The 18832-nt window shown below is 38.3% G+C and overlaps 1 protein-coding gene across 6 annotated transcripts in view; it reads left to right on the top strand.

Annotated features, from left to right (window-relative positions):
• The window catches only part of BLM (BLM RecQ like helicase), a 60498-nt gene that overhangs the window by 15109 nt on the left and 26557 nt on the right, over positions 1–18832 (top strand). For 5 of the 6 annotated variants that reach the window (XM_019716111.2, XM_019716110.2, XM_074318131.1 and 2 more), the window contains exons 6-12: positions 3191–3323; positions 3615–4216; positions 5960–6151; positions 8096–8214; positions 9130–9243; positions 11916–12014; positions 12249–12397. In XM_019716111.2, coding sequence (XP_019571670.2) covers positions 3191–3323; positions 3615–4216; positions 5960–6151; positions 8096–8214; positions 9130–9243; positions 11916–12014; positions 12249–12397 — 1408 coding nt within the window. Of the gene's footprint in view, positions 1–3190; positions 3324–3614; positions 4217–5959; positions 6152–8095; positions 8215–9129; positions 9244–11915; positions 12015–12248; positions 12398–18832 lie in introns of those variants that run through there. The other variant, XM_074318132.1, reaches the window with a different exon arrangement.

The following is an 18832-nucleotide window of genomic DNA, read 5'->3' as shown; positions in this document are numbered from 1 at the left end:
GTCATCCTTATTCATTGGTTAGCCAGCATTTGCTTGAACAACTTGTAAACTCATTCTCATAAGGCACTTCATTCAATACTTTAAAAACACTACTTGTTAAAATATTATTTATTATATTGAACCAAAATTTGTCTTCCTATAACTTAATCCTTGTGAGGTAAGTCTAAAGCTCCCAAATGTTGTGGTATTTTGTTTTTCTAAGACTACATAGTATTAGATCTTTTAACTCTTCTTTATATAATAGGTACTCGTTTCTAGACCTTTCATCTTCTTCTCCTTGTATAGGCTGTGGGTTTGGGCCTTAAAGTTTAATACTTGTTTGTTGGATTTTTTCTTAATTCATTTTACATTTTTCTATTAAATATCCAGTATAAATAATCCAATAGTGCTATAAGACTTTGAAAAACAGTGGTCTCCTTTCCTACTCCTGATTTAATTCTTCCCACAGGCTCTTCAAGTCTAGAAATTTGTGTCCTTCTATTTTGGAAAATTTTCTGGTATTTTTATTTTCTTCTTTTTGTTTTCTTTTTTCTCTTTCACTCTTCCTGGAACTTCTATTATTTGGATATTAGGCTTCCATTTAATTATCTTTCTGTTCTCCATCTCTTCCTTCTCTGCTTTCTGGGAGATTTCCTGCATTTTCTCTTTAACTCTTCTGTGGAATTTTTCATTTATATCAAATCAGTTTTCAAGATCTCTTTTTCTTCTCTGAATATTTCTGTAACATTCTATCCTTGATGATGAATGTGTGCTTATGTAGTGTGTGTGTGTGTGTGTGTGTGTGTGTGCCCACGCATGGACATGCACACATGTGTAGTGGCCTCTGTGTTTCTGTTTGCTCCAGTTTTTTTGTTGTTTATTAAGTGCCTTGCAATATTAACTCATTTAATCTTCACAATGGCCCTTTAAAGTAGTTTCTGTCATCCGCATTTTACAAATAAAGAAACTGAGATACAGGGGATTAAAGTAATGGTACATGGTCATAGCATGAGACAGCAGCAGAGCTAGGATTCGAACCCAGCAGTATTGAGGCTCTTGAGTTTACACTGGTAGCCTATGCACTATTATGTTTCTGCATCATTACGTTTCACTACTAAAAGGATCGGCTAGGACACGGACAAGAATAGAGTCCTATAGAATGTCATTAGTAGCCTCCCTCTTGGCTGACATCAGTCCATTCGTCACCACTTCTTGTTCATCTACTTATAAATCTATTTTCAGACCATGTTTCTTTCCCTTGTCCCCGGGTAAGCAAAAGTCTTGGTCATATGACTTCAGAAGTTCAAGGCCTGCAGTGAATGGATGGGACATTGGTTCTAGAGTGATGCAGACCTGAGGTACAAATGTGTCTCCTCTTACTCCTGGCTGTGTGGCTATGGCAAATTAGTTAAGCTTCTCTGGACCTCGGTTTCTTCTATAAAACAGGGCGAATAATATCACTTTGCTGAGTAGTTGTCAAGATTCCAGGTAAAGTACACTGTAGGCCTTCAATAAATAGTAGCTATTGTTACCTCCCAGTTTAGTAACCCTTTCAAAAAAGGAAGTACATTAAAGTGGCTGGTTTATTTTTATGAACTCGTGCTAACTCTGTAATTGTTTCCTCTCCTTCTCAGAGCTCACAAAGCAGCCATTTGATAACATGTTCTAGAATTTTGCCTTGAATTAACACCAAAATCACCAGCCTGGAGCTTTTGGCAATCAATTGACAATTTTTTTGAAAATTAGAACGTTTGCCTGTCTTCACTCTTCCATCAACTCTACTATTCACCAGATGTCTCAAGTATCATTGAAATCTTGTTTGTGGGTCTCCTTTGTTTTCTGAGGTGTAATCTGTCTGGAAAGGAGACTTGAGCTCCTTACCAATGGCTGTATCTCTCTCTCAGCCTGTCTTGGCTTTAATTCCCTTCAGACCATTGTTTATTCTCCTCTTTCTATGCCCATTCTTTTTGCAGAGAAAACAGAAGAAAATTAGGAATTCAGCAATTCTACTTTTACCATCTCATACCTCATGTCCCTGTTTACATCAGTCACTAGGAAAGGTCCACATTTCCCAGTTCATTCTCACACAGGTGCTAGTTCCCACATTGCTCCCTACACACCCTGATCTGTTCTCTCTTCTTCTCTTTCCTGCCGTTTAGACCTTTCACCTAACTGCTCGGTCAGCGATTTCCCGGTAGCCTCGTTCTCTTCTCTGGCATTTTCTTCCCCTTATTTGTCTGATTATCTCCCAAGAATACTGTTTCCTCTGCAGATCACCTATACTGCTTATTTCTTCCGCTTACCTTAGGCCCTAGGGGTAGAGTAGGCATCTTCCTTGCTTCCCTAACCCATTTTTTTTTACTTTCTTTTATCTAAAGCCTTGCCTCCTTTGACATTCTATTGCTTAGTTACATGATTTAAACAACAACAACAAAATGTGGGGTGGGCTAGCTGGATTTAGATACTCAAATATTGTTATCAGGAATTTCTCTCATACCGGCCTTCTGAACACTCTCCTTTCTTCCATCTTCTCTCTCCATCTCAATCCTTTTTTACTTTCCTATCACGGTTTTCTGCTTTCCCTTGTATGAAGTCTTATTTCCAAACTGTGTTTCCCTTTGTGGTGGCAGAGAAGGCCATCAGCAGCCCATCCACCTTGTTGAAAAGAGAAGCCCACTTTTCCAGCCCGCTGAAAAACTCCTAGGCCTGATTCTCATTGAGCTGCCTTACGTCAGATGCCCACTGAGGCAGTGGGGCAGGGCTGGTCTCCAAAAAGAAAGTCTGGGTGCTATGCTGTTACCACTGAAAGGAATTCTGGATGCCAGGCAGACCAGAACAACACTGGCGGGGGAGGAGGAGATCTTGCCGATGCAGCCCTTTACAATATACTTTGTGTGGGCGTGGGGTATGAGATTTACACCTGAAGTTAGCGAAAATCCTAGTAAATTGGTAAAACTTTTCTATCTTCCAGTGACCTTGGTTACCCTAAGAAAAATATTAAGAATTAACATGAAATTAAATGATAACATAGTTACAAGCTCTCGTGACATAAAATAGAGACAATCTGATTTCAAATTATTTCACGAGGAAATAATAAGGATAGTATATGATTGTTTAGAATGTTTTTGAACTTCAGATTTTGCATGCATGAGTTCGAAAATCTTGTCTTTTGTTTTCAAGGAAAAATATTAACAACACGATTACTTTACAGCTGGACAGATAAGTTTACAGCAGCAGCTTATTCGAGTGATGGAGCACATCTGTAACTTAGTTGATACTATTCCTGATGATGAACTGAAAGCTTTGGATTGTGGGAACGACCTGCTTCAGCAGCGGGACATAAGGTAGCTTCATTTTTCTCCTTCTGGAACGTATCTGACTGCATTTCCACCACTGTCAGTCGGAAACATACAGGGCAAAATTTCTAGATGTTCTGAGTAGGATAAATTGTCACCATGTTTTTAATTTATTTGCTTTTTCAAACTATTCCTTTAGCATTTGTGTTCAAATTTTTGACATTGGAAAAAAGAGGATATATTTTGCCACAATTTGGAATGAAAACTAAAGGTACACTTGTGAGGCCTACCACGGTAGACTACTTACACTTAATATGGTGTTCTGTGTTCTCTCTTCAGAAAGAAGCTCCTAGCGGAAGCAGATTTTAACCTGCGTGGTGCTGGTGTTCTTGGCTCAGTGTGGAGGTTTCTGAAGGGTGATTCCTGCCCTACAGGGAATTCTGATACGGAGTTAGGTTTTCCACACAGTCTCTCAAATTCCATTTCTACTGGGAAATGTTTAGTGACTACTACCCCAGGAAAGACAGGATTCACAGCCACCAAGAAGAATCTCTTTGAAGGACCATCATTCAATTCCCAGAAGTCCTTTGTAAGTAGCAACTGGGCTGAAACACCAAGGATAAAAGAAAGAAATGAAAGTGCTTACTTCCCAGGAAATGTTCTCACAAGCACTGCTGTGAAAGATCCCAATAAACATACTGCGGCAGTAGGTGATATTGATAATTTTGACATAGATGACTTTGATGACGATGATGATGATGAGTGGGAAAGTATGATGCATAATTTAGAAGCCAGCAAATACTCCACAGCTGCCTGTCAACCTACTAAGGGAGGTCGGCCAGTTGAATCAGTATCAGCAAGAACTGCAGTCAAGACAAACCTTCCAATGGCATCTACTGTTCAAAAGAAAAACGTCTCAGAGGCAATTCAGAACTACACTGGTAAGTTTAACATAAATTGAATGCTTATATTTCATATGAAAACAAAACTGTCCAAAATCGGAATTGTCTAAGAAAAACTGTAGGAAGTCATCATTGCCTGAAAACTACATTGTTTCTATGCAAATTTCGCTGATAGTATGAATTACAAATCACAATTTCAAAGCAAGTTGCTCTTTTGTCTCTGTAGCAGCTGTAGTTTTATAAAATGTGTAATTATAACCTATTGTAGTAAAGCTCTAAAGTCATTACAAATGTGCTTTGCCTTTAAATTAACATTTTTTAGTCCCTAAAACAATAAAGCCCATGAAGGCCAAGTTTTTAATGATTTTGGGGATGGGCAAAAAAGCAAAGCTGAATTTATATGTTAAAAATGTAAGTGTGTGTTTTTAGAATTCTGGATTGATGAGAACTGATCAATTTATAAGGTAGAGAAATCTCAAATACTAAAATATAGGTCAATCTAAGTAAGATATAAGGTCAAATTTCTTAAACCAATCAAATTATTTCTTTTGGCCTAGAATCCTTTTAATTCATTCAACACATTTATTGAGTGCCTACTATGTGCCATGTTCTGTGCTAGGTTCTGATAATATTAATAGATAAATAATTAATGGTTCCTGCCCTCTTGGAGCTCACAGTTTAGTGAGGGAAATTTTTGGAGGAGTGAAGTTAGCTACTGTCAATGCTGTAGAGAAAAAACAAAATGAATTTTAAAACCTTACATCAACCTTGTATAAAAAAAGTTTTTTTTTAACTGAAACAAGTTTAGATGTGCAGACTTTTATAAAGTACAGCCCTCCCTGTTTTTGCTATTGATGACTTAGTAGCAGGGAGGTTATTCTTACAGTTATGCTGTTGACCTTTAAAATCACCATTAATGGATTTATTTTTGTATCATGTTAGAATGTGTCATACTTGATGTTCTCAATTATCTTTGAGACAGTTGAGCGCTGGGGTTGCAGTAACTGCCAAAGCTGGCGTGAGCTCCTCTGGTTCTCTGCTGAACCAGAGGCGACAGCAAAGATGGAGAGCAGGGGCGACGTGAGAGACATGGTGAAAGGAGAATCAGGAAGTTAAGATGCCTCTGAGGTTTCTGACCTGGTGACTGGGAAACTGTGACACTATTAACAGAAGTAGGGGAGTCAGGAGACAGGCACATTTGGAGAAAAACTGAGGAGGGCTATTTTAAGACTTGCTGAGCTTACAGTGTTGGTAAGTCATTCAGGTAGAAATGTCTTGCAGACGATTGGCGATACATACAGGACTGGAACTTAGAAGGGGATCAGTCCGGTCTTAAGAAAGAGATCTAGGAGTTCTGTGCACATAGGTGATGCTCAAGACGATAGAGCTAGAGAAATTCCAAAGAAGAACATCTAAAGAGCCCAACCCCAAGTGCCTGAAAGACTCCCAAATTTCGGATGCAGGTGGAGGAAGTGGAGCCAAGAAAGGGAATTTAAAAGGAATAGGAAATTTACAGTTCCCTTGAAGGTCAAGAGAGGAGAGGAAGGAGGAAATACAGAGTAGTGACGGTGCTGTAGAAAATCAAGGAGAGACTTAAATCTGGCCCTTAGGAAGTCTCGTGTGGCCTTGGCATTTGTACAGGAGGAAATCGGTAAGTGGTTAAAGAAGGAATTTGCTGCAGGAAAATGTATGCCAGGGATTGTGCAGGGCAGAAGGGTGAGTGCTAAAGCTGACTTATGACATTGATGCACTGATTTTCCGTAACATTGATTATTTTCTTAGACCAGTCGGCGCCAAATTTAGCATCCAGAAATCTGAAACACGAGCGTTTCCGAAGTCTTAGTTTTCCTCATACAAAAGAGATGATGAAGATTTTTCATAAAAAATTTGGCCTGCATAATTTTAGAACTAATCAGCTAGAGGCCATCAATGCTGCACTGCTTGGAGAAGACTGTTTTATCTTAATGCCCACTGGTATGTATTTTTAGATATGAATTGGCAGGAATCCATTGGCAGATGTGAAATGAAAGCCCTTTAATGGAAATAAAAAGAACACTGACACAGTATTTCTGTCATTTAGGGGCCTCTAAACCTCCCGTGCCGTAGTAAGAAAGAGTATTACCTCACACTCTCTGTTCTAGTTGTTGACATGCTAACATAGCCCTTTAAGGGTTTTAAATCAAAGCTCTTTTGCTGAACTGATCTAGATTTTCTCTTTGGGGATTTTTCTTTTTTCTAATCTAAATTAGTCTGGAACGTGGACAAAAAATGTAGGACAAAAATAGAGACATGACCATTTCTGGCAGTTGATTTGGTACAGTCTAGTGTTGTGTGGTGGTTAAAATCATCAGCTCTGGAGTGATGGCCTGGGCTTAAAGTGCAGCTCTGCCACTTATTAGCGGTGTGACCTTGAGCAAGGCCCTTCACTCCCTGAACCCCGTATGTGTGTGCGTTGGGGATAATAATAAAATTCCTACTTCACAGAGTGTCACGAGAATTAAATGAAAAGCATTTAACGTAGTTCTTTCTTGGCCTGCTTTGAAGAGATCCAGGACTTTTCATTATGCTATTAACGTTTATAACAGTTCAATGATTTATAGTCATCCAAGTCAGAATGTTAAATAAGCAGTTAGGATAAAAAGCATAGGGAATTTGGAATTTCAGTACTTACATGTGTAGTCTTCTCTCTAACTGTACTTGCCTTGTGACCTTAAGCAATTAGTTATTGCCTTCATTGTTCAATAGTGTTGGCTGGGCATCTGAATTTTTTTAAACTGATTTTAAAATTTAGATGGTGTTGGTTTAATAATCACTTCACATTTCACTAACTTGTTCACTCTGTGTCTTCTGTTTTGACTCAAAATTGGTACTCCAAAACTAAAGCAGGAAGGGACCCTGGCTAGTCCAGTGGTTTCAGGGCTTTCCATGGTCCTTTAGAGTTTCAAGGCGGCATATTTAAGTGTCCTTCCACCCTACTTTCAACCTCTTGGTTTATGTATTAATATATATAAGATTCCAAATAAGGTTTTTTTTACAAAAACAATTTGTCAGCCACTGATCTAGTACATTTTGCAGGTGATGAAACTGAGGCATGGGAAGGTTAAATGGCATGTCTAAGTCACATATCCTGTTAAGTGGAAGAGCAGAAACTCAGCTTCCTGCTCTTGTCTTGACATTTACACATATATACCAAAGTGAAATTTACTTACTACACATGCAAAAAAGATGGAATGTGCTGTTTAGTTTGTTTTCGTTTTGCTTTTTAAATGAAGTTACGTAGAGAGAGAGAGCCTCCACCCCCTTTGGTCTCGAAATTTCTTTCATCTTCTGTTCATACACACAAATGTAGCTCTACCCTTCTTTTATTTCAAAGAAGATTGGGAATATTACCTTATTGATAAGCGTACAGAGAATAAAAGCTCTGATATTCATGCCAGTAGTTTAGAAAAACTGAGATCCTTAAAATGCCCTATGGATCATTAAAGAAATATTAACCTATACTTACTATAAGTTTTAGTGTATGTTTTATCACACGTTAGCTCTTTAAAAATTAAGTGCTATATAAAATAATTATTTTAATCCTAGTATCATAACTAGAGTGTTCCCCTTGTACTGCATTTGGATTTCCCAAGTAGACTTCTAAAGCAATTCTACTGCAGTTAAGTTTCCTGCCCTGACTCTTGCTTTTGCTCTCATGTGTACAAATGTGAGATGTCCTAAAAGATAAATCTTAATACATTTAAATTGCCTAAGTGTTTTGTCTCATTGAATATGGCAAATTGTTGACACCATGGGCAATATCACTTGGTGTCCTATTAGTTAGTTACTTTAACTATTGTATGTAGTTTACTTTGTAATTTTTTCCTTCATGCTCTCAAGATAGAACTGACAGATATTTTTTTGTCATTTCTCTTTTAGGAGGTGGTAAAAGTTTGTGTTACCAGCTCCCCGCCTGTGTTTCTCCTGGGGTCACAATTGTCATTTCTCCATTGAGATCACTTATAGTAGATCAAGTCCAAAAGCTGACTTCATTGGATGTAAGTTAAAACACAACACTACCAATTATAACAAAAATACTAATAAAAACATAACTTAAAAATAATTGTATTTCAATACTGTTACCTTTTTTATTTAATAGTTCATGAATTATAAGAATAAAACACAACAGTTACATTTTTTACATTTAAGCACAAGTCCTTGAAAATTCTGATAGATAACCTGTAGTTTATCTGATTTTATTCTAGAAAAATGTATTTTAGTAAGAATTTCTAACTTGTATTTTGCTGATATAAATTTCTCGTGCATTAATATGACAGGATTTTTTTTTACTACTGCCAGATCAACATAGTTCTCACTCCCTTAATATCTTAAAATGCATACACATGCACGTGCCCACACACATATGTCCTTTTTCCTCCTGGCTAAGATTAAGAAAGTATATGAATGCATTCTACTAAGTCCTGCATAATGTGATCAAACAGAACTGTTTTCAGTGCCTTGAGCCACCCCCCTCCAACAAGGTTTTCACCCCACGGTTTGATTTTTCTCCTAAAGAATTAATGTATTTGTGCAGTGATGGTAGCCATTGTTCAACCATTCCTGTTGTTACGGCCCTCTCGTTGTTGTTAATGCATTAAAATCCTAAAGATACATTTACGTAAAGAAAAATGTGGTCGTATATTAGGACTGAAGCTCTCGCATGCTGAATTCGTATTTATCTTACTTACAAATAGGAAAACCAAAGGAAGTAAACAATGAGAAGACTCTCTTGATTTCTAGTTAATAAGGTTTTTTTTAAAAATATGTACTGATTATTATTGTTATATTGAAATTATCTTTCCTTTGACAAGTTTGATGTGTGACTTGTAAAATATTTATAAAACTAAGGATAAATATAAGCTTAAGTCAAAATAATGTGTGAAATTTTAATTGTTTACTACTGTCATACTTAGATTCCAGCTACTTATCTGACAGGTGATAAGACTGACTCTGAAGCTGCAAGTATTTACCTCCAGTTATCAAAAAAAGACCCAATTATAAAACTTCTGTATGTTACTCCAGAGAAGGTTTGTAATTTATCATTATTTTAAAATATGATATTAAATCTGTGTTAGAAAAACAATCCAGTTCTCCCTGTTGAGTAGGGAAAAACCCAGTTTTCCCCTCCTGTGTTTCTCTCCTTTACTACTCACATAGAATACTTCATTCCGGTCACCAAATGTGGGGAGCTTTTTTCTTTACACCAAGCAGTTCTTGTAACACCAGCCAAATGTCCTAAAATTTAACTTAATTGTGATACTGCCCACCCAGAGGTCGTGTCAGAGCCCACAGGTTCAGGGCTCAATCCCACAAGGTTGTTCCCAGCCCACTTCAGATGCCAGTCACAAGTAGTAGGTCCCCAGGTTACCTATGACTTCTGTCCTATTTGGCTACAAATCAGAGGTTCCCATGGCCCCCTTCTCAGTTTCAATTAGTTTGCTAGAGTGGCCCATAGAACTCAAGAAACACTTATGATTGCCAGTTGATGAAAGGAGATGATAAAGGGACACATGAACAGCCAGATGAAGGGTGAGGTCTGGGAGGATCCCGAGCACAGGAGCTTTGATCCCCGTGGAGTTGGGCTGTGTCACCCTCCTAGGGTGGATGTGTTTGGTGTTCTGGAAACTCTGAGCCCTGTACTTTTGGGATTTTTTTTGGAGACTTCCTCATGCAGGCATGATCCTCTCTGGAGGATGGGGAGTGGGGCTGAAAACGCTAAGCTTCTCATCATGACTTACTCTTTTTTTGGGGGGACGTGGAACAGGACTTTATTGGGGAACAGTGTGTACTTCCAGGACTTTTTTCCAAGTCAAGTTGTTGTTCTTTCAGTCTTCGTGAGTAGTGGAGGGCGCAGCTCAGCTCCAGGTCCAGTTGCCGTTGCTAGTTGCAGGGGGCACAGCCCACCATCCCTTGCAGGAATCGAACCGGCAACCTTGTGGTTGAGAGCCCACTGGCCCATGTGGGAATCAAACCGGCAGCCTTCAGAGTTAGGAGCATGGAGCTCTAACCGCCTGAGCCACCAGGCCGGCCCATGACTTACTCTTTCTGGTGACCAGCTGCCACACAGGAGCCTACCCAGAGTCACCTCACTAAAGTAAACAGTGCTCCCTAGTTCTGTTTATCACTTAATTACAAAGGGTTCAGGAACTAGGTGCAGGCAGCAACCAATATATATTTTCTTCTATTATCTCATAGAAGTCCATTAGAATACACATATTTTTAAACTTGGACATAATTTCTGATTTACAGTATAGTGTAAGAATTCTGTATGACTTTCACCCAGAAACCCCAAATGGTAACATTTTACTGTAATTGCTTTGTCATTCTCCATTTTTTTTTAAGCATTTGAGAGTAAGTTACAGACATGATATCCTTTTAACCCTAAATACTTCACTGTGCATTTACTAAAACCAGGAATTCTCTTTCATAACTTCAATACAGTTATCAAAATCAGAAAATGTTCACGATACGCTATGACTTAATCTATAAACCTTATTCCAATTTCATTAGTTATCTCAATAATGTCCTTTACAGCAAAACAAAATCCTAGATTATGCATCGCATTTAATTGTCACTTTAAACAATCTCTCTTTTTATCTTTTGCGATTTTGACAATTTTGAAGAGTGAAAGCCAGTTATTTTGAGGACTGTCACTCAATTTGAGTTTATCTTGTATTTCCTTGTGGTTAGACACATGTCATTCATTTTGGCAAGAATATCAGAAGTAATGATAAATTCTCAAGGCATCCTATCAGGAGGCATTTGATGTCAGTTCCTTCTGTTGCTAGTGATCTTAGTTAACCTTGATCCCTTGGATAAGGTGGTGTCTGCTGGATTTCTCCACTGTAAAGTTACATTTTTCTCTTTTTGTGTGTGAGTGTAATTTTTTGGCCTTTGTAATAGTAGGTATCCTGTTGTGGGATACTCTGAGACTGTGTAAATATCCTGTTACTCATCAGACTTTTACATAAGAGTTTTATCATCCACTGGTGACTCGCCATCAGTTACTACTAGAACAGATGCCAAATGATGGTTTTTCGTATTTAATTGGTATTCTGCTACGAGGAAGAGCTTTCCCTTTACTCACATATTCATTTATATCAATATGAAATCAGGGAATTTTAATTTATACAGTGGGCTGGAATCGATGATCATTATGTTGATATTCTGATTGTCCAGGATTTGGCCAGTGAGAAACCTCCATCAAACTGGCTTCTGTGTCCTTTTGACATGTCCCTGTCAAGGTGTGGGTGCCAGATGTGGTCATTGATACTGGGATGTCATGGCTTCTAGGCCCTATCGTGGACAGAGCTACGAAATATAAACACATATACATACAAATATATATGTGTATACGTGCATGTGTATATGTATGTTTATGTATCCCCCCCACCCAGTGACATGCATGCAAGTCACACATCTATAACCCTGTTCCCAATGTAAATGTGTGGTGACCGAGGGCCAGAAAAAAAGTTTTAGAACCACTGACCTGATACATAACCGCTGAATGTGGGTGAACATTCTAAAATGTCTCTGCTATTTTCTATTCTGCTAATTCTCTTTATAGGTGGGAAGAAGAACCAATTTTCTGTGAGGATCTTAATGAAGCTTAAGTTGTATTGTAGTGGAACTTAAAGACAATGGAATCCTGGAGGTGATGTGGTACTTAAATGTTTTTAAATGTCTAATTTATTTCTAGGTCTGTGCAAGTAACAGACTGATTTGTACTCTGGAGAATCTGTATGAGAGGAAGCTCTTGGCACGGTTTGTTATTGATGAAGCACATTGTGTCAGTCAGGTAAATAACTGTTTTTTATGCCTTGAAATATCGATACATATATACTGACACACACACACACACACACACAAGCATGTATATATCCTCAGAACTAAATAGAAAAAAATACATTGGATGAATTATTCTACTATTTTACTGAAGAATAAGGTGGTTCTTAATATAGTGAGCAGTGTTTGCTTTGTATAAAAGATTCGAATAGTCTGAAAAGTGGTGTGTTGTTTTTTTTCCAACTAGTGGGGACATGATTTTCGTCAAGATTACAAAAGAATGAATATGGTTCGCCAGAAGTTTCCCTCCGTTCCAATGATGGCTCTTACTGCCACAGCTAATCTCAGGGTACAGAAGGACATCCTCACTCAGCTGAAGATTCTCAGACCTCAAGTGTAAGTTGTTGCAAGTCATAAATTTAAAACCCTGGGGCATTGGTTCTTGGATTCCTGCACAATAATCACCTATGGAGCTTAAAAATCCCAATGCCCAGGATGTACCTGATGCCAATTAGGTCAGAATTTTGGGGCTGATAGCTGGTGTATTTTTAGAAATCCTCAAGTGACTCTGGTGTGGGAACCAGGGCCCTAGGGCTTTTCTTCACTTACTGGAATGAAAAGTCTCCCCATAGCTATTTTGTAAGTGGGGATAAAGTGCATGCTGTCCTGTTATTCCCGGGATAGTCCCAGGAATAAATGAGCTCTTATTTATGTAATTTTGACTTCCGCACATCCTAGAGGATATGTCGTGAAATGAACCAATGACACTGCTTTGTCATTTTCCCATGAAGTCCCAATTACATCCAGGATATTGAAAACAGTCCAGAAACTATGTATAACAGCCTTTTTACTTTGTTTTCATCTCAACAACAAAGGGCTTCTTGCTGCCACCCATCCATAGTTACTCAAAACAAAAAATACAATAGAAAAAATATCCCCACATATATAGATTATACTGCATGAGTTTGTAGACACAGGTGCATTCTCTGATAGGTTCATTCACTCAGGAAATATTTACTTAACAGCTATTGTGTACTGAGGTGAAAATATTTTTTCCTTCCAATTTGTTAGTGGATGCTTTGAGTTTGAGCAATGTCTGAAAGAATAATGACTAATATATGTTGGGGTGAATTTTTAAAGCATACCTTTTGTTCATTTGGAATGAAAGACAATAAGTTGGCTCTATAAATATTATGATCTAGAAAAACAGTAACAGCATCTCTCAGTGGGTTGTGAGAAGAGCTGGAAGTGAAGGATCTGACGGGGTCATGACATTAAAGTAGCTACCAAGACCTCTGCAGACTAAACGTGTTTTGAGTGCAAGAATTTTAGTGTCCTCCAAATTTTATATGTGTAATCACAAAATTTGGAATGAAATATTTTAGTTCAATCTCACAGAAAGGTGTGTAGAATTTGGGGGAAAAACACATTTTGCTTCCATAGTTAATAAACATAACATTATATTTAAAGTTTTAGTGAATAATCTACATGCTAGAAATTTACTATAACAGTACAGCATTGATCTATGAAAGCTTTTCTTTTTTTTTACAGGCAATGTTTTAAGCTTTTTTTTCCCCACCATTTTTTGCCAGAAGCAATCTACTGTTCTTTTAGATCAGTAATACTAATTTGCCAAAGGCCCATAGTTAAAAAGAAATAAGTTCAGTTCACCTTTTGAATAACTTTGTAGGTATGGAATTTGTCATTTTTTTTTAGTATACATTGCACGTGTATATTTAGAAGCAGACACCTTTAATATCTTTCCCTAGTAGTGTGTGTAGGAGATTTGCCTGAAAAAGCAATAGATTATACATTTCCTGAGTCTAGCATGTGGTGCCCTGTACATAATTGGCACTCAGTAAGAATGAGTAAATGAAACATATGGAGGAATTTTGGTAAATGTGGATAAAATATGAAAATTTGAGCAAGGCTTTGACTCTAATATGTTTCGTACTTCTGTATTTGGGAAGATTGAAATCCCTCAGTGGAAGTGAAAGAATGTAATGAACACTTTCCGGTACATTTTTTCCTGATCATCTTTTCGGCCAGTAAACCCCTTGTTTGGATTCAACTTGCCCAACTGCTGCTGTGTCATGGCTAAGGCAGGTACCTTTAGGGATGGAGCTGTGGTCCCCAACCATATGACTGGCAAAATAAGGCAGATAATTAGTTACTCATTTTCCCTTTTCAGGGAAATATAACCTAAAAAATGCTTTAGCAAGATTTATCCAGTGACTATTAAATATTCTTGTTACTCTTTCACTTAAATGAAACTTGGATCCAATATATTCAAAAGAGTTGGGGAAATCAAAATAAGTTTCACTACACCTTTCCTAATATATTTTCGACATATATTTTTATTGTGTGATATGCTTTTATGTAATAGTTTTGTGAAAACTGTGTGACTGCTGATTAGCTCTTTCAGATAACTGAACATGACTACCATGTTACCTAGTTGCCAAATCCAATTTTCATTGCCAAACCAATCAGCCAAATTAGACTTATTTTTTTACATATACAAAAGAAGATTCTGTTTTTTAATTCACATAAACTCGTACTTGTCCTCATGACAAGGATTTCAGTCCCAAAAGCAACGAAAGCTGAACACAAATTGATTCCATTTCCTGACACATCACTTAAAATGACATGAGTTTGACACCCGGGATCTAATAATATTTTCCATTTTAATAGCAACATCAGTGCTCCTTAGTGACAATACAATGAAATCCAAAACTTCTTTTAAAAATAAAATCTTTATTGAGATTTACCATGACATTTACCCATTTAAAAGTTAGAATTTAGTGGAGGGTTTTGTATTTTCAGAGTTGTACAATCGCCCCTTAAATCTAAGTTTAGAACATTTTCGTCACCTCCAGAGAAACCTGGTGCTCATTAGCAGTCACTCTCCATCCTCCCTCCCTTGTTCGTGCTCCTCTTCTTTCACTCAGCATATTTTCGAGGGTCATCCATGTTGTAAGCATGTGTCAGTACTTCATTCATTTTTATGGCCGAGTAATCTTCCATTGTATAGGCATTCCATATTTTATTTATCCATTCATCAGTTGATGGGAGCTGTCTCTAACTAGAATATTTGGTAATTCCAAATATTCCACTTTCCAACAGGCCAAGTAAGATTTGTTCTATGTACAAAAAAAAAAAAAAAGATTTGTTCTATGTATTAAATAAACTCTGAGAGACTTACCTTTTTCATTATAACAAATTGTGGGAATACTGCTTTTAGTTAGTTGGAGTTTAGCAGTCCTTTTGCAGTAGAGAGATTTGTTTTGGTTATAATGGGATTTGAGATCTACACCTTTATATCTTAATCTCATGTCATTTTATTATTTTTTTAGTAAAAGTAATTTGTTTGACTAAATTAGTAAACATTTCTAAGTTTTCAATTGTCACAAATCAAAAAATTTTTCAGATTATGTGCCAGGTGTCTTTAATATACCAGCTTTATTGAGATATAATCCACATACCGTACAATTCCCCTATTTAAAGTGTACAGTTCCGTGTTCTTAGTATAGTCAGAGTTGTGAAACCATCACCACAGTAAATTTTAGAATGTTTTCATCACCCTGAAAACATCCCATGTCCATTAGTAGTCAATCCCCTTTCCCCTCACATCCCCCACCAGCCCTAGGCAACCACTAATCTACCTGCTGTTTATAGATTTGCCTATTCGTGGTATCTCATATAAATAGAATCATCTGATATGTCATCTTTTGTGACTGGCTTCTTTTAGCATAATGTTTTCAAAGTTTATTGCTGGATAATATTCTATTGTGTGGGTATACCACCTTTCATTTACCCATTGTTGAATGCTGGGGTTGTTTTCCAGTTTTTTGCTATTATGAATAATGCTACTATGAACCTTCATATACATTAATTTGTGGACCTATGTTTTCATTTCTCTTGGGCGTGTCTACCCAGGAGTAGAATTGTTGAGTCATATGGTAACTCTATTTTTAACTTTTTGAAGAACTGCTATTTTCCAAAGTCACTGCACCATTTTACATTCCCACCAGCAGTGTAGTGAGTTCTGATTTCATCAGAACTTGCTTTGTCTCTTTTTTGACCCAAAGTGTTTTTTTTCTTTTTTTAATAAGCATGAAACATTCTGAAATTGTAACGTAAAATGTAGGGAAAACCAATAAGGCCATTCTTGTGTACAGTCATTTCAACATTTCTATTGGTAGGGATACTCACGCACCAATCACAACTCACGCCCAAATCAACTCAAATAACTTTTGAGATTATCTACATCATTTGTATTCCTGAGCGATTTTTTTTATGGCACAATTTTATCAGGACTGTAGTTTCCTTTGCCGTGGCTGTGATTGTAAATAATTGAGAGTGATCAAAATAGTCCATAGTTGTATCAATCTTTTGTCTCCCACCTCTTTGCCACCGTCTGCTGCACACTTGTCTGCCATTTCAAGCGCTAAAAGAGAGCTCTGAGTGTTTTGTACATAGAAATGATATCGTAAGACGGGTGGTTTCAAAGTATTGTTTGATTGTAATGCATTCTATGACAACAGTCAGGGATGCGAGAAGCAACGTCACAAAGTGAAAATCATCCTCTCTCCCACCACCTTACTCAGTATATCTGAAATCAGAACAGCCCAATAAAGACCAAAAGACTTCATTCCTGATGTTACACTTTACTCTTAACAGAAATACATAAAGACATGAAGCCCTACTAAGGGTTTCTGATTCTTTGATTAAAGAAAGTTTCACGTACACCCATACTGTATTCAATTTGTTTTGTTGGGCGTCCTGGAGGTTTTTACATCCAGAATCGCATGGTAATAAAGTTCAGAATGGGTCAATAGTAGGGTTTGTGTGTGTGTGTGTGTGTGTGTGTGTGTGTGTGTGTGTGAGATTATTTTTAGAAAGTGAGAGGACAATTGTGAAAGGAATAAACGGGGCAGGAGTAACCAGCAGGATGTGACTGTAGGAACACTCTCAGATCAGCCTTTTAGGAAAAAGAATGTGAAAATGGAGGATCTGGAAATCAATTCCTTTAAAACTATCTTTGCTCATGTGCCTTTAGGAAGTCTTTGTGAACCCCTAGGGTTAATCATACCCCAACTTTAGACCACGGATTTAAAAAGAAGTTGGACTGTGGTTTAGAACTCTGAAAAGAGGTCTAAGCTGGGGGCAAAGGGTGGGACTCTTGGGGAGTGGTATTTGGGTGCATGAGAGTGTGGTCCCTGAAGAAGGTAATGTAGGGGGGGAGAAGAGGAGAGCCTGGCATTTGGGGCCTGGTTGTCACTTAAGGAGTAAGCAAAGGAAGACGAGGAGATGGAGAAATCAGAGAGGTAAAGGGAATGTAAGATTGTGAGAGCTGATGGAGGTTTTCAGTTAGGATAGCCAGCAGTATAGAGTGACACGTCAGAGGGTGAGGTCTGAAAATAGAGGAGAGCAAAGACCAAATGCAGGTGGAAGGTTACTACTGCTTCCTGAGTGGCCTTCTTACCTCTACGGAGCCCCCTCAGGAACGTGGCTGCCCTCCATATGCGAGGCATTCTTTAGTCTTAAAACTAAACAAGAGTGTCCTACAGGTGGCAACACCTGGACCTGTCTAGCTTGGAATTAGATACAAAAACAGAAAGACAGTGGTTTTTGTTCACCCTCTTGCCTCCCTCTGATCCCCCGTCCGCTGTAATAGCAGCTTCCTCATCACAGGTATTGCCGTTTATGGTCTCTGTTTCCTTCTGTCAAACCAGGCACTGCAGGGTCTTTATGCTCATAGAACCTGAAGTTCCACAGTGTTCTCTCTCCTTCCTGTGGAGATGTTGGAACCTCAGGCAGTGGAGGGTCTCTACAGGGCCAGTGACCCTGTGACAGTTCCCTCACCTTTCTTTAGTTTTAATGGCTTTGATAAAACAATTCTGGTAGAAAAGTAACGGGCAAAAACAGCATGGACGTGATGAGAGTGGGAATTGGATGTACGGTTAGTTGTTGGGGGCATAAATGTCTCCTGAGAAACTTGCCATTGGAGGGGAAGAAAGGTAGGATGCCAGCTGCAGCAGAGTGTAGGGTCAAGAGAAGCTTTTACTGTTTCTAGTATTGGTGATCTTAGAACATATTCAGAGACAAAAGGGAAAAATTCACAGAAGAGACTGAAATACAAGAGAGGAGAAAATGGAGAGGAAGAGCTCCCTGAGGAAGAGGGGTACCCGGGGCAACTGACCAGAGACAGGGGCACATCTGTCTCAGCGTCACCCACATTCCCTTTGGGGTGCAGAGTGTGGTACTCTGGGGCTTGAGCTGCCCTGCAGTCAGCTCTTTATGTACACAGTCAAAATTTGGGAATACTGGTGGCCTAAAAATGTGCATTTTTTGTTGTGATTTCCTTAATCTTTTTGTTTTGTTTTTCTTTTTCCCCCTTTTCCGCCTCCCCACCGGTTCAAGCCGTTGTTTTCTCAGTCTGTGTAGTTTACAGCTCCGGAGAGCTGTTGTTCACAATCTTAGCTGTAGAGGGCGCAGCTCACTGGCCCATGTGGGCATCGAACCAGCAACCTCGGTGTTAGGAGCATGGTTCTCTAACCACCTGAGCAGCTGGGACAGCCCCTAACCTTCTCTACTTTTGATCAACCTCGTCTTGGAGCCTGGGCGCCTGACTTTCCTGTCTTTTCTGCGTGTTGTTTTCTTCTACAGTCCTTCTTATTTTTTTTATTTAGTACTATTGACACTCCCTTCTTGTCACCGTTCTTTTTGTTAGCCCTTAACCTAACTTCTATTTCAGTGTTCTATTATGTAAGCCACCAGTGACAATATTCAATTTCACACAACTTTATGATTAGGTTTGCATTTTGGAAA

The sequence above is a fragment of the Rhinolophus sinicus genome, linkage group LG13 (assembly GCF_036562045.2).
Source record: "Rhinolophus sinicus isolate RSC01 linkage group LG13, ASM3656204v1, whole genome shotgun sequence".
Taxonomy (NCBI): Eukaryota; Metazoa; Chordata; class Mammalia; order Chiroptera; family Rhinolophidae; genus Rhinolophus; species Rhinolophus sinicus.
This window is presented reverse-complemented; position numbering and strand designations above follow the sequence as displayed.